The 24154-nt window shown below is 44.7% G+C and overlaps 2 protein-coding genes across 2 annotated transcripts; both read right to left on the bottom strand.

The window, feature by feature from the left end:
• Positions 1 to 1950: 1950 nt before the first annotated feature.
• On the bottom strand, positions 1951 to 4052 carry PIGZ (phosphatidylinositol glycan anchor biosynthesis class Z). Its single transcript, XM_059479634.1, has 2 exons — positions 3935 to 4052; positions 1951 to 3512 (listed from the first exon to the last, which is right to left on the bottom strand). Exons 1-2 carry the CDS (start codon positions 4050 to 4052, stop codon positions 1951 to 1953), a joined length of 1680 nt encoding a protein of 559 aa, XP_059335617.1.
• Positions 4053 to 5085: 1033 nt separating this feature from the next.
• MELTF (melanotransferrin) lies at positions 5086 to 24154 on the bottom strand. The gene is made up of 15 exons (XM_059479210.1): positions 23921 to 24154; positions 21276 to 21430; positions 17593 to 17692; positions 16074 to 16256; positions 15607 to 15763; positions 14678 to 14745; positions 13831 to 14018; positions 13471 to 13651; positions 12367 to 12518; positions 11862 to 11958; positions 10822 to 11016; positions 9561 to 9717; positions 7511 to 7578; positions 7228 to 7415; positions 5086 to 6436 (listed from the first exon to the last, which is right to left on the bottom strand). The coding sequence occupies exons 1-15, from the start codon at positions 23964 to 23966 to the stop codon at positions 6158 to 6160; spliced, it is 2214 nt and encodes a 737-aa protein (XP_059335193.1). The 5' UTR covers positions 23967 to 24154; the 3' UTR covers positions 5086 to 6157.

Genomic DNA, 24154 nt, shown 5'->3' with positions numbered 1-24154 from the left:
GGAGAACCTGCATCTACAGCGTAAATTCAAAGGTCTGGTTGGCAAGACAAAAACAATATATTGTTAATCTGAGCTGTATTTGCAGTCCAGGTTCTGTTGCTTGCTCTCTGCAGGTTACCTGTGCAGTGGTAGTGGAGTCATCATCTCGTGGGAATGGTGCTCCGTTGCATCCCCCAAGAGTTTCAAGATATACCCCACTCAGACTGCCAGAATTCCTAAGTTTTATGAAAATAATTTTCAAGATCTAAGTTGTTTAAGAAAGCTGAAAATGGGAAGCAGGACAGGGAGTAACAGCTGTGGCACATGGTTATGTCATCCCAGTGTAAGAGCAAAAAGAAAATTAACTTGGAAAATACATTTGCTGACACAATGCTTTCACAACTACTTACGACTTTGTGAGTCACCAGTACAAAGACAGGCACCTTCTCTCCCCTGCCTCCCCCCAGACACACCCCTTTAATTTACAGGCAGGCCAGCAGTGAAGAGTGAAGGATGTGGGATGAACACACAGGCAACACGAGACAAAATGCTTTACAAGAGAGCAAGAGCTATGTTCCCTAAACATCTAGGTCATACCTATAGCTTGGAAAATACAGGCAAATCACTCAAACATTCATTTTTCCTAGATTCTCCTGAGAGCCTGGCATCAACGTGTATTATTCTTGTCTCTGTTGAAAGCCTGGCTTTCAAGACCTTATGTAAGGTTGTGTGGGTGAAGAACTGCCAAAAGCATTACCACCTCTGGGAGTGGAAATAATTCAAGTGTCAGATTTGTTTCAGAGAGAGAGGCTTGATCTACAATGCATGTGCCAAGTCAGGATGTTTTGGAAGTTCATGTAGGCAAAACCAAATATTGTAGGTCATGCTGTGTTATTGAGCACATACATCATTGTCAGCCCAGTTGTTGGTGTCCAGTTGAAAAAGAGGCAGCTCTCCAGTGGAAAGCCAGGATAGGAGCTGTCCTTCCCACTGAGCTGATTTGGTGCACGGGGAGGGGGCGCAGGGGATGCGGCTACTCCCTCGAGGCTGCGCTCCCTCCGCGGCGGCAGAACCGGGGATCTCTGACCGCGTTCAGAGACGCATCTGGTGAACCAAATCCCCCCCAGTTACCGCCTTGTGCCCGCGCAGCTCCCTGATCCACTCCCGCAGGACCTGCCGCGCGCTCTGCCGGGGTGACAGTGGTGACAGAGCAGCGACAGCCGCGAGAGGAGCGGCGGGAGCGCGCCAGGGAAGGAGAGCCCGAGCTGCAGCCGCGGAACACCCGCACGCTGGATGCCATGGCGGGGCTGCCCTCCCGAGCTGCCCGGGGCGGTTCACGAGGATGGAACTGTGGCAAGGAAGGCTAAACAGGCAAAGCTTGGATTTTAGGATTTAGCACAAGCACTTAGCCTGAAGCATCCTCCTGTTCTAAATCAGATTCTGCCAGATCAGTGCTGGGGATTTTTCAAGACGGACCCACCCAAGGCAGTGGTGACTGCAGTCTGGTCTAATGAATTTTTAAAAACATAAAAGAAAAGATTACTGAGTCAGACCAGCTTTTATCTAAGCCTGTAACCTCTCTCCAGCAGCTGAATTAATGCCTATTATCAGTAAACACCCCACAGTCCCCAAACCCTGTCAGATTATTAGAGCTTTCAAAAATAAATCTCGCAGGGAAACAGCTAAGCTTCAATCACAGTTTTGGTGGGCTCTGATTTCATCCTCTCTCATCAGGAGAAGTACAAAAGTTCACATGAAATACCACAGGGCTGAGTAAGTCAAATTTTAAGCAGGTTCTATCCAGAACTGGCTACCCTAAGAGTGTGAGGAATGGGAATAAAGAGATGTGGGAGAGCTCCCAGTGCCATTGCTGATGCTGAAAGGGGGGGGTGTATAAAAAAGAAAGGTTTCACACCACCATCAAATAGCACCCAAATGAAGTAAAAGACTAAAACTTTGTTCTCCTAAAATCTAAAGGCTCTGATGATCTCTGTTTAGCTCAAGGATGTAAAGTCCTAACTGACTCCTCCAATTTCCACTGGATAGGACAGGTATTTGTGGTGGGTCTTCCATTGATAAGTGAGGAAATATCAAAGTCTCGTTCTTGAATGAGACACCACATTTCGTAATTGTGGCTCTGACAGTCCCAGGGATTATAATAAAGATGTGACAGTTGCTGCAGGTAAAATTGCTTGCTCGCTGCTCTACTGTCTGGCAGAGGGTTTCTTCTCCAGCCCCAGCCATGTCAATGACTTCCACGTGCACATCTGTCTTCTTGATATTGAGCAGAGACCTCGGAGGCATGTAGGTGTGTGCAAAGAGCAGAGTGTAGTGCTGCGGGTGGCTTGAGGATGCTGGAGAATGGATGAGCTGCTCCAAGTGAAACAAACAGGGAATGAGCCCTCCCTGGTGTAAGCACCCAAACAGAAGTGCCCCCAGAAGGTTGAACAGAACAATGAGGAGCTTCCATCTCACAGCTCTGCTTGGTGACGCGCTGAACAGGACCAACGGCAGGATGAGAGGGATGAGAAACCGGGGCTCCTGGTGACTGAACAGGGAGAGAAATGCCAAAGGAACAAAATAAAACAGCAGCAAAATTGGACTGCCCTCAGAATGCACCAAGAGCCCAGGCAGCCCACGGTAACACCATCTGACCAGCATTAACTGATGGACATATTTCTTTAGCATTTTAAAGCCTGCGCCGATGGCCAGAATGTGTAAGATACCAAACAGCATCACTCCATTGACTGTAAAATGTGTAACTCGTGGGTGACTTCCATGCAGTGCAAGATTATGAGGATTAAGATTATAGCTGAGAAAATTGAAGGGGGTTACTACCATTTTGTCATGTAATTGAACAATTACATCAATTAGGCTGCTCTTGTTAGTGCTGTAGAGGTTGTCTAAGCTCACGGAGGTAAAATAGAAGGTATCAGCAGTTATGAAAACAAAAGCGGTAAAACATGCACATAGGATAAACTTCAAAAAGTCATTTATAAGAGTTTTAATGTTCTTTTGAGAGTCAACAATTAAACTGGCCCAGTATAGCAGAGGCATTAGAGCAAATGCCAGAAAGGTTGGCCTGTTGAAAAACCCAGCAGTTGTTATGACACCTAAGAGAGAGCTGCTTGTAGGCTCTGCTGAGCGGCCACTGGACTTCCTTGAAGAAACCAGTACCATGAGAAGAGCAAAGAGAAGTCCTTCGAGTGTGTTGGTAAACGTCCTTGTATAAAACACCAGCGTGACATAGGATCCAGCAAGAAGCATCAGCGCTTTCCACGGATCTGCTCCCCAGAGAGGGGCCAAGCGATAAACGCTATAGTCGAGAATGAAAGAAAAGATTGTAAAGAGCAGGCGAGGAGATACAAGGAGAGTGTAGCTGTTGATGCAACTTGAACATATGTCCAACTGCTGCAAAGACTTGATCACCCAGTATGTAACTCCTGATGTCATTAATGGGAAAACAACTGTTCTGCAGGGAGAGTTGGAAAGGAACTCCCATGGATAATAGACCTGTAGATTTAAAATATCTCCTACAAAGGAAGAGAAAAATACATATAGATAATAAAAAATTACATATAGATAATATATTTTATTCAGTAATTCAGCATTAGGGATACTACTTGGTACAAGAAGTAGCACAATACAGAGCAGCTCCCAAACTTTTGAAACTGGTGTCAACCTTTACATTTTTCGGAGTGTACCATTAATTTTTACAAAACATTGCAGTCCCAGCAATGTGGTTCGAGGAGCCACTCGCTGTGGGCAGCACAGAGCAGGAACCCACCCACGGGGCCAGCGCTGCGGATCCTCTCCTGCCCGGCTTGCGGGACTCGCTGAGGGACAGAGCGGGATCCCTCGGCACCACCCGCCTGGCCGGCGATGCCCGTGGCCGCGGAGCTTCACGTTCCCGCCAGCCCGCAAAGGGCCACTCGGTCCCGGGCGCATCCCTTACCTGCCATGACCTCGGGCGCCTGGAAGAACTCATCTGGGTGCAGGTACCCGCTCTGCGGCAGGAGGCACCAGCCCGCCCGCAGCGCCGCCAGCAGCGCCCACAGCGCCCGCGCCACCATGGCGGCCCCGGCCCCTCACGCCGCACCGCCAGGGGGCGCACGGCGCACAGGCGAGGCGCCGCAGCGGGAGCCCGGCGCGCATGCGCAGCGCCCCCCCCCCCCCCCCCCCCCCCGCAATTGTCGGGCTCCCGGGATCAATGGGGCTGGAAAAGGCCCCGGGATCAATGGGGCTGGAAAGCGCCCCGGGAGCACCGAGCCCGGGCCACGGCCCAGCCCACCGTGAGAGCCGCACGGACCGCCGCACAGAGCGGCACGGCTGGTCCTCCCTTCAATACCTCCAGGGACGGTCACTCCACCACCTCCCGGGCAATCCATTCCAGTGTCTAAACACCCTTTCTGTGAATTCCTCCTGCTGTCCATCCTGACAGTTTGACAGTATGAGTTCTATGAGTGTGCTTTCTCGTCCTGTCACGGCCTGGGAAAACAGCCCGAGCCCCGCCAGGCTGCACCCTCCTGTGAGGGAGCTGCAGATGGGATAAGGTCACCCTGGAGCCTCCTCCAGGCTAAACACCCGCAGCCCCCTCAGCTCCTTACAGGACCTGTGCTCCAGACCCTTCTCGGGTACATCCCGGCACTTCAATGTCCTTCCTGAACCGAGGGACCCAGAATGGCACACAGCACTCAAGGTGTGGCCTCACCAGTGCCAAGTGCAGGGGACAATCACTGCCCTGATCCTGCTGGCCACACTATTCCTGATGCAGGCCAGACAGAATGTCACTGGCCACCTGGGCACACGGCGGCTCCCTTTCAGCTGCTGTTTCATAACTGACCAAAAGCACAAGGAGAAGAAACACAGTGGGGTTGCAGCTGGGCACAGCTTGCCCACAGCCATGGGTTTGAGTGCTGGGCACAGCATCACAGCTCCCTGCACACACACTCACCCCACAGCGCACAGCCGGGGCTGGGATCAGTCTGTGTCCCACTCCAGCCCCAGGAACTGGGAGCAACAGAACAGTGGGCAGGGAAAGGGAAAGGCAAATGTTCATATCCCAGAAAAGCAGAAGTTTAGCTACCAGGCTGGTTAAAGTGTGATTAAAGTTTTCATGTTTATTTGCTATTTTCACTTATTTATGTGATTGCTATCTGGCATTACCAGGTTTTTATTATACTACATGTCTGTTCATCCCAGGATCATGAGGTGGTCTCTACAATCAGGAGGGCAGTGCCTGCCAGCAGCACAGCAACATCTGTGAATAGTGCAGCTATGGATAAAAATAAAACCTGAATACTACAGCCAGTAGAAATGGCTACTCAGAAGTGAAGTACTTAGTTTCAGCTACAGCAAATACAAATGCACAAGGCACTCAGGAATGGCCCCTGTGGAAGGAGGACAGTCATGAGGTTCTTGATGGAGGCTGCATCAAACAAAGATCACAGGACATCTCTGGCCAGCCATGAGAGCACTGGGTGTGGAAAGTCAGTAAGCTCAGTGGATGCTCACGTTTGGCTTTGTTCTTTTATCTGTCAAAGGGTAGTAGTCCCCCTTCCAGTCTCTCTGGGCTTCTTTTTCATCCAGTGATTTTTGACATTTCCTGTACTTTCTTCTGCTGGAAGGTAGAAGACTGTCCATGGCAGAATCTGGACTGGTTTCTGTTCACAGCCTGTCCATTCTCTGTCACTCACCTCTGTGGCAGCAGAGCTCAGGAGAAACAGAGTGGGGGATGGGTAAAGCAGGGATGTGGAGTCTGAGCATAGCCAGCCAGGAGGCCACTAGAGAGAGAATTCACTAGACAAGAGTTTTGATATTGCCTTCCAAGAAATTCTTCTACAGGTCAGAAACCCAGAATCCATCTAACAGTTCTTGGGAATCCTGGGTGGTTCAATGTCAGCAACAATGGCAGAGATGCTCCAGTTTTAGACTGATCTTGTAAACCACGTTGATACTGTATTGCTGGTTTCTGCCCCAAATTCCACCCCATCCACACAGACAGGGGCAGCTTCCAGCCCTACCCCACTCCCTGAGGAGCAGATGCTGTTGGCACTTGCCCTGCAAAGAGGCAGGAAGAGGCATTCACATGGTAGCACAGCATGTTATCCAGACAGCAGCTTTTCTGAAGAGAAGGTGGCAGGGCAGAAGTGGCCTGGAAGTTCCCACTTGGACTGTGCTAGTCCAAGCCCTGTATCTGACACAGGGCAAGCAGGGGAATGACAGTAGCCATGAGTGAGTATTGTGTTATCTTATTACCTGCCCCAGAGCACTGGGATGTTTGCATCCCTTCAAGGGACTCAATATATTCACTCCCCAGCCATTCTGTGTATGTTCTCCTCTCTTTCACTGGCACAATCTCAACAGTAGAATCCTTAAAAATCAAGTCTTTTCCTTGAAAAGCTGAAGAATCAAACATTTTGAATCCATTTCCATTGCTGCTATTTCCAAAGTAGACCTGAAAATAATGAAAAATTCTCAGCATTTTGCAAGATGAAGTGCCATGTTCCTGTCATCCAACATGAAAGATGACAGGAACCATTTTGTAGATGAAAAATTCATACACAATTGCAGAATCTCTCTTACACGTCTGCTTTTAGATGCTCCAGTAGATCAGATACAGAATTCTGCCACTGGCAATTACATGAACAGCATTTGTGATTTTGTGTTTTTAGTTACTATCTGGAAAAGAGCTGTAGTTTTTTTAAAATTCTCTTGCCTCAATATTGTTATGCAATATAGGGTTTGGCTGCCCAGGAGTTACAGACATGACTGAAGCCTAATTGCTCAGTCTTGATTTTGAATTAATTAACTTCAGGATGGAGAAGGAACCTCACTGTGGCAGCCAGGCACACTCTGCCTGCATGGTTTATCATGGACATGGCTGCAGCATAAACAAACCCAGCAAAGTCCTACTGCATTCCAAGGAAAATTCCAGAATGGAAAAGCGTTAGCACAACGCAGAAATGGGGGGCAGCCATGGGAAAACACCTTAAACTCCAGGGAATTTATTACTGCACCCAGTGGCTGGGCAAAAGGTTGAAATCCCTTGAGCACCAGGGTGGTTTTACTGGGTGAGTCCCATGGGTTGTATTTCACCTTCTCTGTCACACTCCCAACAGGGCTGTGCACTGTGCACATGCTGCCAGTACATGAGGCAGGATATGGCAGTGTGGTCCTGTTGCCTTTATCCTTGGACTGTGTTAGACCATTTATAAATGCCCCCAAAAATAAATGGATTATTAGTACCTGGGCTCTGTCCAGTAGTCCATATAGAGCAAAAACATTGACATCTGGGTGAACCATAACAGCCTGAGCTGGCACCTGAGCCAGGTGACAATTGGCAAACTGGGTGACTTCAGCACGGGCACCATTTGGACACAGTAACTGGAAATCACTGGACTTCAACTTTTGGGCCCAACTAGCAGTGTTTTTACCTGAAAAAAAGAAACAGATCATTGTCAAGCAATGATTGCTTTAAAGCAAGAAAAAATAATTGAATTATAATAAAGAGACATGTAAAACTAAGTACCATCTGTGTTCTCAAACACTGTAGAGTGCTTCACAAAGGCCACATCCCCAGCATCCTCTACCAGGCACCTAAAGGAAGTCAAAGATATAAATGCTTTCAATTCAAAGCATCTTTAGGTGAACCACATTTTTTTAATAACTCATAGGTTTAGAATGAATTTTTTTACAGGCATTCCTGCAAGCAAATGTACTGGACCCAAAGTTAGTAAGAAAAAGCAGAGAAATCTTGGATGGAGAGAAAAGCAAAAAAATATTAAAAAAAATATTCTGAATTACAAATTTCAAGAGTGAAATAGAGTAGAAAAAATTTATTAAAAGCAATGTGAAAAACAACAAGAAAGACCAATATTAAATGAGTAAAGAAACAGGAGATCTATTATGTGATATTCAGCGCAGCATTTGCAGCCCTGGATTCTGGAGATCTCCAGTTAATCTAACTTCAATTTCCAAGGGTATTGCTCCAGAACAAAGTAAAGTTTCTTCTAATTTTCTGAAGCAGAAGTAGCCCAACATGCTAAGAGGCCCTAAACCACCTCCTTTCCTATGTAGCTTATTCTGTAAGTGTTTTCAAGAAGCATTTCCTAAAACAAAGTAATGAAACCAATGAAATGGATGTAAAGCATGCCTTATGCTGTACAAAATACAAGGGAAAGTCATGACTGATAACAGTTACCCAAAATACATGTATTTCAATTGCACCTAGTTTAACATCAACAGTTCTAATCCAAGGTGATAAGGGACAACGTGGCTGACACTGTCACACAGAGAACAAGAACTCAAGTGGGGCTCTTCAGTGCATTTCCCCATCAGAAAAAACTTTCCTAACAGATTTTTCAGTACCCTGTGCAGTTTGCTTTGCCCCAGACAGTGGGATACACACAAACTGAATGGCCTCTCACACCTCTATCAAATTAGTCTGAAGACAGCCAGAGTTGAAGGAATCTGGAAATCTGAATTTCAAGTCCATCTCAATCACCTTCCATAATTCATTCTTATTTTAGAGGGGATCACCTAAGTGTCACAGATAGATCTACCCCTACCTTGTATTAGACTGCAGTCCTCCATTTTTCACCCAAATTCTACCCTTTTAAATACTTACAACTTCCTACATCTCTCAATGAATTAAGCACCTTCTCCCCTAAAAATAAAAAGTGATCTCCATATAAAGTTTAACTGTAAGAGCACTTTTATCAACAGCAGAATCTTAGAATTATGAGGAAGGCTCATGCAGCCTGTAACAGCATTTATTGCTCATCCATCTCCTGACTGGGAGCTGGCTCCATCCATGAAGTACAGCAGAGGATCTGGAGTTTGCCTGCAAGGCTTGTACCCAGCAGAGCAGCTGGACTCAACTAAATAGATTTGCAAAAAGTAGTTATCCAAATCTAACACTTCATTATTTACCAGGCAGCTGCTGTTGAAGTCTCCTCCCTGCAGGGAAAAGGTGGCTTTCTGCCAGCTGTTCCATGCACCATCACCTTCTGAGGTGAAGGTCAGGAAAAGGAAGTGCTCCTTCCATATCCAAGAGTTTCACAGTCTTTGGGTACAGCCCCATCTGTACATGTACACTATTGCACAAAGTATTTGTTCCATTTTATATTATTTTCTCCCCTCTATTTTTAACATACTTTGTTTTGAAGAGGATTTGGTAATTCAACACTGGCCACAGCTGTTTGTGCTGTACAGAAATCTACCTTCATCAACAGCCACCAATGAATCAGAGTAGTGAAGACACACTCCAGGCTCCCTGTCACGAGCCTGTCACTCTCTGCAGGGACTTACAGCAGCCAGATCCTGGCTACTGTGTGCCTGCTTCCCTGCTTTCCCACCTGGCTGTGTGCAAGGCAGCTGGCAAAGGCTGTGACCCGAGCCAGTGCAATGCCTTACACCATACCTGCACTGGTGAGGACATCTGGGGACACACATCCCACCTCATTGATGGCACCTGCTGCAGCAGCAGTAACCTCTGCCTGCTGCCTGGGATGGAAAGCAGGCACTGCCTGCATTTTGGCAGGCTGACACACTGAGTCACAGCTGTGGCTATCAGTTACCTGAAGGCTCCACTGTAGCTGTAGTAACGTTCTTGGCTACTTGCACTGCATTTGTTGTTTCCACTCTCATCTCCAATACACAGCTGACAGAGCTTTGCTGGGTAATTGTCCTGCTCAGCTGAAGGGACACAGCTGGCAGAGAAAAACTCACTCACAGCTGGGGAAAGACAAAGCCAACATAAGGAATGAAAAGTGTGGGCTCTTCACAAAAAAAGGCAGACACCAAGAAGTTATAACCAATGCAGGTTTCAGTAGAACACTAGAAATTCAAGTTATAGCTGCCTTACTAGAATTCATGAACTAGAACTTCTAAAATATTTTTAGAGCACTATTTAGCTGACTACATAATGAAACCAAAGAGCTTCCTAGGTGATAGATAAGAAGGCAAGCAAAATTAGAAGGTGGGTTTACAGATCTTTTTCTGATTGTGCTACATGTTTCATTACCTAATGCAACTTGAAAATAAATGCAATAAAATCCTGGACAGAGGCACCAGGATGCATCACCATGCTCAGGATAACAGGGTGTGCTGGGGGAGCAGTCAGGGAAGTGAAGGCTCTCCTCTGACATCTGTGACAAACTCTGAGCTCCCAATATTAAAAGGACATGGATAGTCTAGAGCTGACACAGTGGAAGGACAGTAGGATGCTCAGAGGGCTGAAACACAACTTGCATTTACCAGGCTGAGAGCTGGACTTGGTCAGCCTGGAGATAAGACAACTGGCAGTGTATTGTTATCTTAATCTACATGGTGGGTTTCTCAGGAAGACAGAGCTGGATCCTTCTCAGGGGTGCAGAGCAAAAAGATGAGAAGGAAAATTCTGATTAGATATAAGAAAAGAAATTCTTTGTACCAAGGATGGTCAAGTAGGACAGGGTCCAGAGAGGTTGTGCGTAATCTCTGTCCTAGGAGTTACTCAGAACCGGCCTGGACACAGCCCTGAGCAATATGAACTACCAGACCTTTTATGCAGTTTCTTGGAATAGATGACCTTAAACTGTCCCTTCCAACCTAAATTTGCCAATTATTTTGTGATAAAGGAAAGAAATACTTTTGTGTTAGATGTAACATTCTCAGACCCCTCCACTAGTCCACATTGGTGGCAAAATTAAAATTTCAAATCATTATATTAAAAACACAACACCCCTTCACAAACAGATATGATTAATATAGATCAATGAAATATCAAAACCACTTCCTTAATTCAAGTTTATCATTAGACTATTACTATATTTTTGAAATGTATTAATGTTGTCTTACCTTGAGGAATATTACAGTCTCTGTTCTTAATTATGCCTCTCTTAATTAGTACACCAATGGGAATATTCCATCCAGCATTTCTCCCCAGGCCTGTGTGGCAGGACTTCTTCCCTCTCAGGTCACTGATGGTGAATGCATTGGACAGATTTCGTTTCACTAACACCACAGCATAGTATGCATTGCTGCTGTCATCAGCTTGTAAAATAAACAGAAAAAAACACAGAACACATTACAGCTTCCCTTATGCATTCCCACAGGTTAGTGATCATCTGTGCATCCATTACACTTATATGGTGGCAACTTCAATTGCACCAACAATCTGCTAGTCAGGCAGCAGGGATGTACATGGAATTACTCTTCACTTCTACTGCCTCACACTGCTGCATTCACCTCTGGTCTGTAAGCTGCTGCTGCTTACACCTGAGCTGAAGATGATGAAAGTGTTCTGGTTCCCACCAGCCCTTATAAACACATCACTCTGAAAAATAACATTCAGGGCATAAGTAACTCAGCAAATCTGCTTCAAGAAGTTATTTTTATGTGAAAACTTCAAACCTACATTAAAAGTTCTATGAATTTTGCAGCAAATTTGAATTCTGCCTTAGTGACACTGTGGACACAAGCCCTCTTTCAATCAGTGACTGAAGCAGCCGCACTGACAGGAAGAATTTGCTTCTAACTAGAATCTACTGTGGAATTTCTGTATTTGTTCTTCTCTTAAAAATATTTTGACTTTGTGAATACTAATTTTTTCCACTGAAAATATTTTTTTTTCAGAATTCAAAAAACAAATGAAGAGGTACAAGACTCAAAATTGCCAGACTCAACGTAGTCCTGCAGCAGTACAGATGAAAGTAGCCTCACTGTAGAAGCTCATCTCATATACTCCTCTATCTATAATGTGAGGGTAATAATTCTTATTTCCTTTGAAAACAGCTTTCCCAGCAGGGCTGGGAACAAAAGACTGTGTTTTTAGTGCTGTTTTCAAACAACCTGGAAAATATTTATGAAACAATATTTATATTTCTGGATCTTCTTACCAGAGTAACTTTCTCCAGCAGCTGGTACAAGGCCATATGTCTTCCCAGCTGTGTAAATATCAGCTCCACCCAGAACTACAGCATCACTTTCCTTTTTCTGAAAAATAAAACATAGGATTTCTGTGAAAAAACACAGCACATACTTTCCCGGCTACAATGATGACACCTTTCTGGTCACACCTGTGGCACCCTGAAGGGCAAGGCTTACAGCAGAAGAGCATCACACTGCTAAAGAAAATGTCCCAAATGTGGATAAAGCATCAGTGAAACAGGGACAGGAGATTTCACACACACAGGCTTGAGTTAGCTGGGGAACAGTGCCCTCATCACAGCCAAAGATCATCAGGGTTCAGGCTCGTCCAGAGCATCTGAGCTACAGAATCTCCCCTTCAAATCCAGTGTTCCTGCCTGTCACCAAAGTGAGTGCACATATCTAACCTCACCTACCCAGCAGAGAGCAGCTTCTGCTCATTTGGTTTATGGCACAAGGATTGTAGCAGCCTACCTGGATCAGCTCCATGCACTCTTCCTTTGTCTTGGCTGAAATACACTGAATTGCTGGCTTCAAATTCTTTTTTCTAAAGGCAACAGCCATTTCACCACATTTCCAAATCTCCTCAGTGGACACAACACACCAGTTCAGGCTTTCTGGCATTGCTGCACAAAATTGAAAAGCAAATGCTACATTCACTTTCTCTGCAATACACAACAAGGATTCACACTGCCCACTGTCACATGTGTCCCATACATGTTACTGAAAATATTTGCTTCTGTGCTGCTCCCTATCCCTCCAGCTCAGACTTACACCTGACCAGGAACCAGGGCACTCCCTGATGAGAGTCATGTCCACATTGCAAACCTCTTCACAGCAAAGGAACCTCTTCACAGCAAAATACAATTACTGACCATTAAAGCCAGCTGTAATATATTGGTGGAGTGCAGCAAAAAGCCACCCTGAATATACAAGCTTCCTCACATCTGACAGTCACAGAGTAATGCCCAGAAGAGACAAATCAGAAAGGTGAGGGGCTTTGCCACAGCACAGATCACATCTGGGTTGCTGAGTGGCCAGGATTTTTAAGGTTCTTAAGGCAAAGATTCTTGCAACTTGTGTTTCTGACTTTCCCAGTACGTGTATCAAGTAATTTCTACTTTCTTCTGATAGCAGGAAAGACCATAATGCTTCAATAAAGAGCAACTGAGGGGTTCCTTCAGCTTAGGGAGGAAACCCTCTGCTAGGAATCCATTCATCCATTTTTATAGACTACCTGGGGATTTGTGCAGCAGCACATTATTATTTCCCCTTGTCAGCAGCTAAGAAATTAAGTACCAGGCAGCAGTAGCAGCTTACCAGATTAATGCCTCTCATACACCAAGAAAGGGTAGAAAATGCCTGCATCTTATGACAAAGTTGGACAATTTGGACAGCAAAATGTTAATACAGTATTGTTTCTAGGTCAAAAAACGACCTTTGCCCATGCTCAAAGATCAGACTGGCATCTTTCCATAACGCTCCAAGACTGAGAAGAAAATAAACCAGAATAAAGATGATCTGTGTTATCAGCTATCTTTTTGCTTGGTTATAAAGAGGAATCTACAGACAACTTACTTTTGGGGTTGCAGTTCAGAGCTTGCATAGCGTGAAGGTACTCATCACCCAGCCATGCCTGGTAATTCTGAGCTGTGATTGCCACAAGCTCTGTGGTGGCATCTCGGAACAGAAGATTCTGGGCACCGTAGACGGCAGAGTCGAACATCTGAAACTTGGCACCCACCCCATTAAATCTTTGCTGCAAAGTTAAACAAGAAAGAACCTGTCACACATTGCTCTGTGTGGGATGTGTGACATCCCATACAACTCCAAACCCCACAGAGCCAAAGGAGCTCAGATACCCCATTTTCAGTCTGCTTAGACAGCTGGGAGAGCCCTTCTAGAACACAAGGGAGCAATGAAGAAATGGTCTCCTACTTGTCCCTGGTTGAGGAGCTGGAAGAGAACTGTCCCGTCTGTGTCAGGGCGCACAACCACGGCCCGAGCAGGGACTCTGGCCAGGTGGCAGCTCCTCCACTCTGTGACATCAGCCCTGCTGCCATCCCTACACAGCAGCTGGAAGTCCCGGGAGCGCAGCCGCTGGGCCCAGGAGGAAAGGCTTCTCCCTGAAACCACAGGAGGGGGACACTCATCAGCTGGGGCTCTAATCTCACTTGCACATGTGGAGCAGAACACACATCTCCTGAGCATCTCTGAACTATTCCTGACTGCACAGTCTATCCTGTGCATCCTTGTGGTCCTGTAGTCCCATAACATTTGTGAGACTGCACTGAGCTGTGCTGGGGTCTGCAGCAGTATCAAGAGCATCCCGAGTTTAGGATCATGTACAACATTTTTTGGGGTTTTTTCGCCCCTAGGTCAGACATATTAAAGCAATGTTATGCTCAAGGTAGTTTTCACATAGTGCCAGATAAGGCAGGTTAATGCTCTCCTAGTCTCCACCGAATCCCTTTAAGGCTGGAGCAATGTAACAGTCCAGGTCTATATAAAAAGAGGTTTCTGCTCTTGAAGGTCTCTTTCCAGAAGCAGTTTAAGATTCCACGTATCACCTTATACTGAAACTATGAAGCATTTTTAAAAAATTCTCTATCTCCTGGTGCACACTTCAGAAGCTACATCTGTTTTCAGATTTCATCTGTATTATAGCATTTTTCTGCTGATTCCTCAATTCAAAATACATCAAAGATTTGATATTACAATGTCATTACAAACACTGTATTTCAGACCTTGCAGCCATTATTCAACAAGCTTCAGGATTACTCACCATCTGTATATTCAGGCACTGTGCTGTGCTTCACAAAAGCAACCTCTCCAGCATTTTCAGCCAAACACCTAATAAATATAAATGCAACCACAAAGAGGCATTACAAAACCCCTGTGCTCTGGCCACTGCCAGCTGACAGCCCGAGGGCTCTGTGCTCCGTTCCATCAGCCACAGACACTGACCTAGTTCCTTGTGCTCAGAGTTTTGCTCAAGGCAGAGACTAGAGGCTGTTGGAGCATGAAGAAAACTATCATTGTCATCTGGTGAATATGAACAACATGTTCAGTGCTGCCTGGGACAAACAACATGACCTTCTTTGTCCAGGACAGCTCTGTGTCTGAGGCAGTCACACAGTCCTTTGGGGAATACACAGGGAGCAGCAAGTGCTTCTCATAAGCAAATTCTGCCCTTGTTAATGCTATGACTCAGGGCCTGAGAGCTGTAACGCAGCACACAGATAGGAAGGACGAAAATCAAGATTGGTGTGCAAAAATGGAGGGCAGAGCAACTCACTAATTCAGAACAGCGAGGTGGGATAACTGAAACAGCCAAGGAGGGCAGCAGCTCAGCTCTCAGGCTCCAAGGATCATCAGGTTTCACTGGGAAAGGTAAGCCAGCAAAGCTTGCTGAAACACTCAGATTGTGCCAAACAGCTGCTGGACAAAGCAAACAGCAGTGGGCTTTTCCTGCCCTGTATATGTGCTAAATATCCATTTGGTTTTAACATTCAGGTATTAATACCTGAAATAGTGGGTTAAAAATTACTTTTGATCAGTCAGGTTAAAAGCATGGCTATCCTAACAAAACTATAGATTTTCTAACAAGATCAGCTGGAAGCTCTGTAGGTTCAATTTCTTGTCACTGAGGCCTGAACATGATGACTGTGGAGAGGGTACAGCAATAAAAAAATTGACAGACATGATTTTTACCTGAAAGCCCCACTGTAGTCATAGTATTGCTCTTGGGAATTTAGTTCACATTTGTTCTGTCCTTCTGAGTCCCCTTTGCAGAGCTGACAGAGGGATTTGGGATAGTTCACACCATTTGCTCCAGGAACACAGCTTGCATTGAAATAGTCACTTACAGCTAAACACAAAATTAGAATTAGGCATTTTTAGCAATGAATAAACAAGATCAATTTCATTTTAACACATCCACACAGTACATCTCTAAAAAGATCCAGAAGGCACAAGTTATTTTCTTCTTAAAAGATAGTTTCCAAGTTTAAAACAACCAAAAACCCTGCAGTCTTCATCAGACCTACATTAGAATCCTACCAGGAGCATCCAAGTCAAAGAACAAAGCAGCAGCTGAGTCACATTTCTGTACACACACAGAGGGTGCCAAGGCCATTGGGAGAGCACAGCTGAAGGGATGTTTGCCCTGCAAGCCTTGCCTTGAGGAAGGTCACAGCCCATTGGTGCCAGGTGCCCGGTGGCAGTGAGGTGCCCCACGGGCACGTCCCAGCCCGCAGTCCTGTTGATGCCGGTGTGACACGAGCGCGCTCCCTTCAGGCTCCCCATGCTGATGTTGGAGCTCTTCTTTACCACAGCCACAGCATAATAGGAAGTTCCAATCTCTGCAGCATGGGAAGAAAGAAGCAACCTGAGTAGCCCCACAGCAGCATCAGAGTGACATACACTGATTTTTGGACTCCTGTGCCTGCCCTACCCACTATGTTCACACCCTTGCTGAGACCCTGCTGACTGTGAATCAATGAACCCCGTAACTTTTTCTGTGTGAATTGTCTTAGTCCACAGGCAATCTGCTCTAACTTTGGAGGTCACTCAGCTTTAAAAGTGGGGTTCCTTTCAGAAAGAAATTTTCTATTACTCTAAATATATTTGGATTAAATTGATACCAATACAATTTATTCCACAGTGGATCCTAATTTTGTTACAGCAGAGTCAACTGATGTCTCTGGAGCATCCCAGCTGATTTCATTACCTTTGTTTTACAGTTTAATATAACTCAGAGTCAAGAGCTGAGGGTTTGAAGCGATCATAAGGTCATTCAATCTGACTTTATTTAGATCAGAAATCACTAAATTTCTTCCACTTTTGTCTGATTTGAGCTCACAGCCTGACTAATGGAGATAGTCAGCCTCTGGATCCTGAGGCCCATTTGGTTTTGAGAAGCCAAAGTACAGGTCCCTCACCAGTCATGATGTGTTTAACAGGGTGGAGGCTGCTGCAGATGATCCAAGATCCTATGGACTGACCCCAACAGCCACTTCTGAAGATGCCTTAGGCCAGTTAACACCAAGACCCAGCGACAAAACAAATCCAGCTCCATCTCACAATAGAATGATGGGACAGCACTCCCAGCAAACTGCTTCAGAGCTCTCCCCTCCCTTGCATCTTAAAGCTAGGGGGAGGAACTACACAAATGTGTTGATACTGAGCTCTTGGTCAGGATGACAAGTCACCACTGAGTTATTGTCTCTGCCTTGAAAGGAAATCAAAGCTTAAGGTCACCCAGGCAAGAAGCAGAATCTGGTACTTCCTTTTTTCCAGAAGGTTATCATACATTAGCAAAAACAAAATCTAATTATTCCAATGTATAGGACTGAGAGATAAAGCCAGTGATTTATGCTTAGCAATTCATTTATCTATAAAGTATGGAACAGAGAACATAGAAAGCAGAGACAGTAAACAACAAACAAAAACCAACCCAACAAATTTATTACAGGAACAGCTACTGTGACCTAAATGCTTCAGGACAGACTCAGCCACAGCCCTGTGTCCCCTCTGTCCTGTTTCCCCAAACAGTCTGTTAGAGGCAGGAGCAACCAAGAGGGGACCTGACCACTACCCACTGCTTAGAGTCTTCAAGAAGACTCCAAATAAAATGCAAGAAGGATACAAGCCCTTTCTTATGCATTTTAAGTAAAATAAAAGGTACTTAGAATATACCTTGATCATACACTTCCCCAACCACAGGTTTCAGACCATGCTCCCTTCCAGCCTGGAAAATCCAACGGCCATCCAGGGTCACTGCATCTGCCAAGTCATCCTGTGCAGAAACAAGGGCAGAATAAATGTTAAAGCTTAATTATCAGTAGTTATCAACAACCAGAGTGCTCATGCATTTAGAAGAGGCCCTTAGTTAATATGCATTTGTGTTTTCTTTTTCCAAATATTTAAAGGGCATACAAATTTCCGAACAACTCTTATCAAGAGGGAATTTAGACCTTCAAAACTGCCTCCCTGCAGAAGTAATGCAGAAACCAGCCCTGCACAATGATGGCTTCACCAGTCTTAATAATGCAAAGGAAACTTAGAATGGATGCTGTAGCACTCTGCTGGATCTTAAAGCCCAGCAATTTTAAATTTAATTCTACAGCTAGTGCCTCAAAGCTTGAAGATTTAAATAAAGTAGATACATTTTTAGATCATACACAGATAGTTCAAAATAATATTTTTTGGGGCTACAAAACCTGAATGCCAAAGTGCACTCCAAAGCACCCTTAGAGCCTGCTGGCCTGCAGCTCAGCACAAGGCAGACATGTAGTTTGTGAGTGGGGGAGCAGGTGGCTTCCTGAGAAGGAGGAAAGTAAAAAGACTTCAAAATGGGAGGATACAAATCTGAGGCACCCACTTTTGGGAAGGTGCCCAGTTCAGCAGGTATTTTCTGGTGACTGTAACACCGGGCTTGCTGGGATGCTGCTACAGCTGCAGGATGCTCTGGAGAGCACAGGATGGGGTACCCAACAGCAGGGCCAGAACTGGGCACACACCCCTGGCAGCAGAATCAGCTCCCTCTGGGTACTGAGCCCATGGGACCAGGAGAGGGCATTTCACACCCAGACAAGATACTGCTGAGAAAATGATCAGCAGGGTGACATTTTGCATTTCTAAGCTAATTCCAAGTTTCTTATCAGTTTGCTTAACCTCTGGTTTGGCCCTGGAGGGGGTCATTTAGTTTCTCCATGCCTTGGGAGCTTGCAAAGCATGGGCAGGGCAGGGCTAGCACTGCCTAGCACATCACAGCAGCTTCCCACAGGCTGAACCACATAAAAAACTTGAACATTTTTTAAGGCATTGTGTGAGAGCACAGGTAATACATCAATGTTGACATCTAAACCAGATTTGAAGTTGCCGTGTAATTTGAAATCTTTTAATTGTTTGGCTTGAAAAAGAAAAAAAAATTATATTCATTAATCAGCTGAAACAATAGATGTTCTCATGAATGAGAACTGAACAAATCCAAGGGAACCTAATGTGGGCTTGGGGTTGGGAGATATTTGCATCTTAAAGAACAGACACAATCCTTCTGAATAACTAGATGTGATGTTCCACTGGTGAGGGTCAGAGCACAGGACAGTGCAGGAATCAAATACAATCTGTGGTTTAGGAGGAACATGACAGCAGAGGAGGTGGGAGTCAGAAGGCTCTCACCCTCAGGGAGAACAAAATGAGCTTCTAGAATTGGCGGTGGAGCAAAAGTAGAGCAGATAAAACGGAAAGGGCTGGCCTCATAAACCATGAGGTATGTTGTATGATCATATTTTCATAGGAAATAGCACTTTTTTTCTGACTGCAAAGCAGAAATTTTGAGCTCAGTTTAGACACAGAGCCTCTGATAAATAGCTTTTGTAAAAATAGCACAACAAGACAGGTCTGTTGTTGTTTTTAACATGAAGTAGTTTTCAGGCTACAGATCTCCCCTTTAAATAACACACAATTACTGCTGAGGTGACATATCAACAGCAGCATGGGCATTTTTTTTTTTCAGCAAGCATTTACCAATAAATTTAGCAAAAGCATGAGACTCACCTACAATTTTTTAGTAAGTATACCTGTGATGGTAATCCTCTCTTAATTATTTCCAGAGGAAGTTTATTTATGTGTGTCACAACATTTGAGAATTACCTACATAAGTGTTTTAAAGACCTGCTGAAAATCAGCTCACATTAAATATTGTCAGGTTCTCTAGTTAAATATTTAAGTATTTCTTAATTTTTACACACCTTCAATCAAAAAGGTCTTTTCCTTTATCCATGTGCTAACACATACACAGGTCTAAGTCCAAGTTATGCAGTGTTACAAAACAGCATCTGCCCCTTCAGCCTCTGTGTCTTGCTCCCTTCTTGGCCTCAAGGATCAGAGTTCAGTGCAGATGCCAACTCAGGGATTCCACACCGTCCTACACAGAGTAGGCCAGCTTGAATATTTAGTAGATTATCAGCACAAGGGGGAAAAAGCAAAAAAGGAGATCTAAAGGACAAAGTCTTGTCTGAAGCCTTACAGTGAAAATTCATTTTATCAGAAAGCAACTTACTCATGCTGTCTGCCTGCCTGCTATTTCCAATGGCTTGGAAATGTAATTCTGTGAGCTCTGTATTTCAGAATCAGACACTCATCAGCCCTTTATATAATCTGCTTTGCAGAATCTAACAGCTCCCTCTGTGCAATGCAGCGATCAGCCAAGTGGTTTGGGGAAGATCTGACATTACAATGCCCTGTCTATTCCCAAGGTGAGATCCACATCTGTATCAGTGTCTGCTCTCAGCATTCTTCAATACAGTCTGACACCCCTGCTCAGGAACAGTACTTATCAAGAGGCAATGAGGTAGTTTTAGGAGTCAGACAACCATTCTGCTTCACTGACAAAAATTACAAGGTATCAGTTCTTGAAATCTGCTCCTTTTTTTCTAGCCACATAATCATCAGCCTCATCTCCCTTCAGACTGTTCTTTCAGATCTCCTTTCCTTCCTCTGAATCTCTTGTCCTTGAGAGGCTGCATCTCCACAGAAACCTGGTTCCTGGGTTTCTACAAAGAACATTCTCTATTAGCACAGCCAGCCTTCCCTTCCCCCACACCCTGCCAGTGATGACAACCGTGATTACCTGCCTCCACACTTCTTCCAGCATCCACTTTTTACCTCCTACCCCCTCCAAAGGAGGGAATTGTTTTGCATACATCATTTTGCAAATTCACATGTTCACAGTCTTTAAAGCCTTCCCCAGAGGCAGACTCTTTTTGAAAGCTGAGCACACTCTGGGCAGCTGAATTAATACAGCTTAATACAGAGGTCTGCCCTTTGCTCACCCCACTTGCTGCTTTGCCTTTCTCTTGTACTCAGTATTGGGAGATTTGATTTGATTACACTCAGCTCATCTGTTTATACAGCAATTTCCATAACAGGACCCTGAAATGGGAGTTTGATCCAGAGTTTATTGAAATACAATCTACTTAGAGGCTAAGCAGCACAGCTTTAACTACTGTCTGCATCTTGTAGCTCCATCCCTTCTTAAATATCTGCTAAATAAATCTGACACAAGTCCCAAATCAAAGATTACTATTTGGGAGGAAATATTTAAGACCTTAGCTGTGTTCCTAATGACTGGCAACATGTGAGCAGCCAAACAGATGACATGGGGTCACTCTGACATTCTAGTTCATATGTATACTTCTGTGCTTTTTAAAAAAAAAGATTTGCCTTGATTTGTCAGAGCCATGAATGCCAGGAAGCAGAGGCTCAGCTGCCTGGAGGGCCACACACTCACCACAGAACACTGCACCTTGCCAGGGGATTATTATTAGGCACATGGAGAAATTAAACTAATGACCCTGGTGTCACTCACAGCTCACCTTGATCATCTGGGTACAGTTAGCAGCTGACCCCCCTGCTGCACACTCCAGAGGGGGAAGGATGCCAGCCTCACTGAAGGCCTTGCTCATGTCATTACACTTGGAAAGCTCTGGTTCAGACACCGTGCACCACCGGACTCGCTCCAGGCCGAGAGCTGCAAACACAGCACCAAAAGAAAGTATTACAAAACCCATCTGAGCTTTTGGAACAGAGCTTACCATGCAGAGACAAACTTTCCTTCTGCTTCTCCCCCCAAACAGAAAAAAATCAGGGCTCACTTCACTGTGAGTCCTTAGAGGTGATTCCCACTTTCATTCCAATTAACATGAATACTGAAGCTTTTTTGGACTGACCAGAAGATTAGACTCAGATACTGAAATCCAATGACATTTGTTTCTGACATAAGAAATACAGGTACCATGGAACTGGTCAGGGCATCCAGACTATTTTAAACACCTTGCAGAATACACCATCATAATCAAGTTAAAACCATGTGAAACTATTACTAAAAATGACATGCTACAAAACCAAAGGGACTGTCCAAAGACAACTCATGTCTTGAGTATTGCTAGTTAGTATCTGGAGTCCTGCACCAGCCCTTATTGGTCTGAATTAAAAAAGCAACCTTAGGTGCTCAAAAGCCTTGCCACTTAGGCCTATTATGAAAACTAGAAAAGTAAACTTGGCCCTTCAAAACAGTCTTTCATAACAGATCGTAACCACAGTCAGGAAAAGGGGAGGGCAGAGCCATGAATGAAAAGACTGAAGTTGAGTAGTGGAGATTTCCATTAATTAGCAAAGAAAGGTGCCTTTCAGCAGCCCCAAACCTCACCCTCCTGAGTGCCAAAGCTACAAACACTTGGTTGCTTTTGTGGGGAGAGGTCACCGTGCGCAGACAGTGCGGTGAAATGGAAACGCAGGCGTGGGACAAACAGGCACGGTCATTTTCGTCAGCAGGGACACAATATTCCACCGCTTGTCTACAATTTCCATTTTTAAGCTGGAGTCTGCTGTAAACCATTTATCATGTGGTTTTCTAATACCTCCAAGTGGCCCTCTACTTCCCCCCCAGTGCCATGGAGCTGAGATGCCACATCTGACTGTGCAAGCTAAAAACAGTGTCTGACAGTGCTCCCTGTACATCTTCTGACTTCCTGGCTGCAGACTAAACAAGATTGTTGATCCAAAAGATCCAATAGTGAAACACTGGGTTTGGCTTGCTGCTCCTCTGTGACACAGAGCCAACACTACTGCTGTCAACAAATACTAAGTCAGACTTGGAAAGCTTACAGGAAGTTTTCATGGCAGCATATGCTAGCAAAAGGAAAAACAACTGCCCACCTCTGAGCTGCAGGAATTCTGAGAACCAGGAGGGTTGGGAGAAAGCTACAACAGGTCATGGTAAAAATACACCTCACAAAAACTTAATGTTTGTACTACCTCATCTGTCGGGGTGAAATTTTCATAATTAATTCCTTGAGAGTGGAAGAAAAATCCTGTTTTTCATTTTGGGGTTTTCTTTTTATAAACATAAGCAAAGAGAAATTAAACTGGGGACTCAGCCTCTCAGTGTGTATGTATGCTAAGTGCCATTTTTCAGCCTCAGCTTTCTGATTTTATATACAGACACACAGGGGGTAAAGCACAAAAGTATAAAAAATCATCAGCCATACACCTGAAACATAAAGTCCTTTAGCTCTGTAATTCAGCCAAAATAGTGAAACAGCATGAATCCACTGGTTTTTTCTCACTCATCAAAACCAAGGCTGTATTGGTCCCTTTCCAAATTGCTGAATTTTGTTGTTAGAGGAAAGTCAGATCTGGGCAATATCCTAGCTCCTTCCTTACAAGTTAGCCCATCTGAAATGGGCTTGAACACAGACAAGGCCTGCAGTTAGCCTCTCTTCCTACTGCAAGGGAAAATCAGCTTAAAACATCAGGTCAGTGTCTGAACCCAAGTTTATTCTCAATTTTGGCCCTTCTGTATATCAGTAGATATATATATAAAGCTTAAAATGATAGAAGCTGGCAACTTCCATTTGAAATATGCTCAGAATCCTAACACAGCCAGAACTATCACTGACCAACATCCCAATAACTCCTCAAAGTAATGGCACTACATTGTGTAACATCAAACGGCTACTTATACAGCTACTACTACAGTGTCAAGGGCTTTCAACAGAAAAAAATGGGGGGAAAAATAATTAACTAGGATCATTTGTTTTCTGAAGAACTGAAGAGTGCTTCAGAAACAGTGCCTACACCTCTGGTGAAACTGAAAGCACTCACCAATACAATTTGGGAGTGACAGGAAAAAGCCAACATGTTGCACAGAGCATGAGAAGTGAAATTAAGCAATTATTTCTGTTTTTAAAAAGTGTCATAGAACTGCTCATTGTTGTGAAAAACAGACACCACTGAACCAGAAATTGATTCAGTGCTGAGGAAATACAACATTTGACACCAATGAGTCAAGATATATGCATGGTGTTCAATACAGCCTTTTCTACTGCTTTTCTATTACTTCCTTCTATTTTCCTAGCCATGTGAGATTGGCTCTGAAGTGGTTCAGAGTGGTTCCTTCTGCTCTCTCACATCATACAGAGTTCCCATGGCACAGCAAAAGCTTTTGGATGACACTTACCAGCGTGAAAGAAGAGGAGATAGAAAACACTTCTGGAGCTCTTCATGGTGAAAATTTTGTGATCTGTGATTTTTTCAGCCTTCAGAACTCCCAGAGATCAAGGCTCCTGCAAGAGTGCTCTCTCCAGCCTGGTCTTAGGTGAAAATCAGCTGCATGCACTCGCTGATGCACTCTGTTCAACAACAAGGCCTGCTCACCTTGGCAGGCGTCACCTCGTAATGAGCACAGGAAAAG

This window comes from Ammospiza nelsoni, chromosome 10 (assembly GCF_027579445.1).
Source record: "Ammospiza nelsoni isolate bAmmNel1 chromosome 10, bAmmNel1.pri, whole genome shotgun sequence".
NCBI lineage: Eukaryota > Metazoa > Chordata > Aves > Passeriformes > Passerellidae > Ammospiza > Ammospiza nelsoni.
This window is presented reverse-complemented; position numbering and strand designations above follow the sequence as displayed.

Coding starts and splice junctions, on each gene's coding strand:
- PIGZ (XM_059479634.1), bottom strand. CDS start 4,052: ATGGTGGCGCGGGCGCTGTGGGCGCTGCTGGCGGCGCTGCGGGCGGGC. Junction 3,513..3,934: donor GGCGCCCGAGGTCATGGCAG/GTAAGGGATGCG, acceptor CTTCCTTTGTAG/GAGATATTTTAAATCTACAG.
- MELTF (XM_059479210.1), bottom strand. CDS start 23,966: ATGAAGAGCTCCAGAAGTGTTTTCTATCTCCTCTTCTTTCACGCTG. Junction 14,019..14,677: donor AGTGCCTGAATATACAGATG/GTGAGTAATCCT, acceptor CTGTGGTTTCAG/GGAGAAGCCTTTCCTCCTGG. Junction 11,959..12,366: donor AGTGCATGGAGCTGATCCAG/GTAGGCTGCTAC, acceptor TTTATTTTTCAG/AAAAAGGAAAGTGATGCTGT.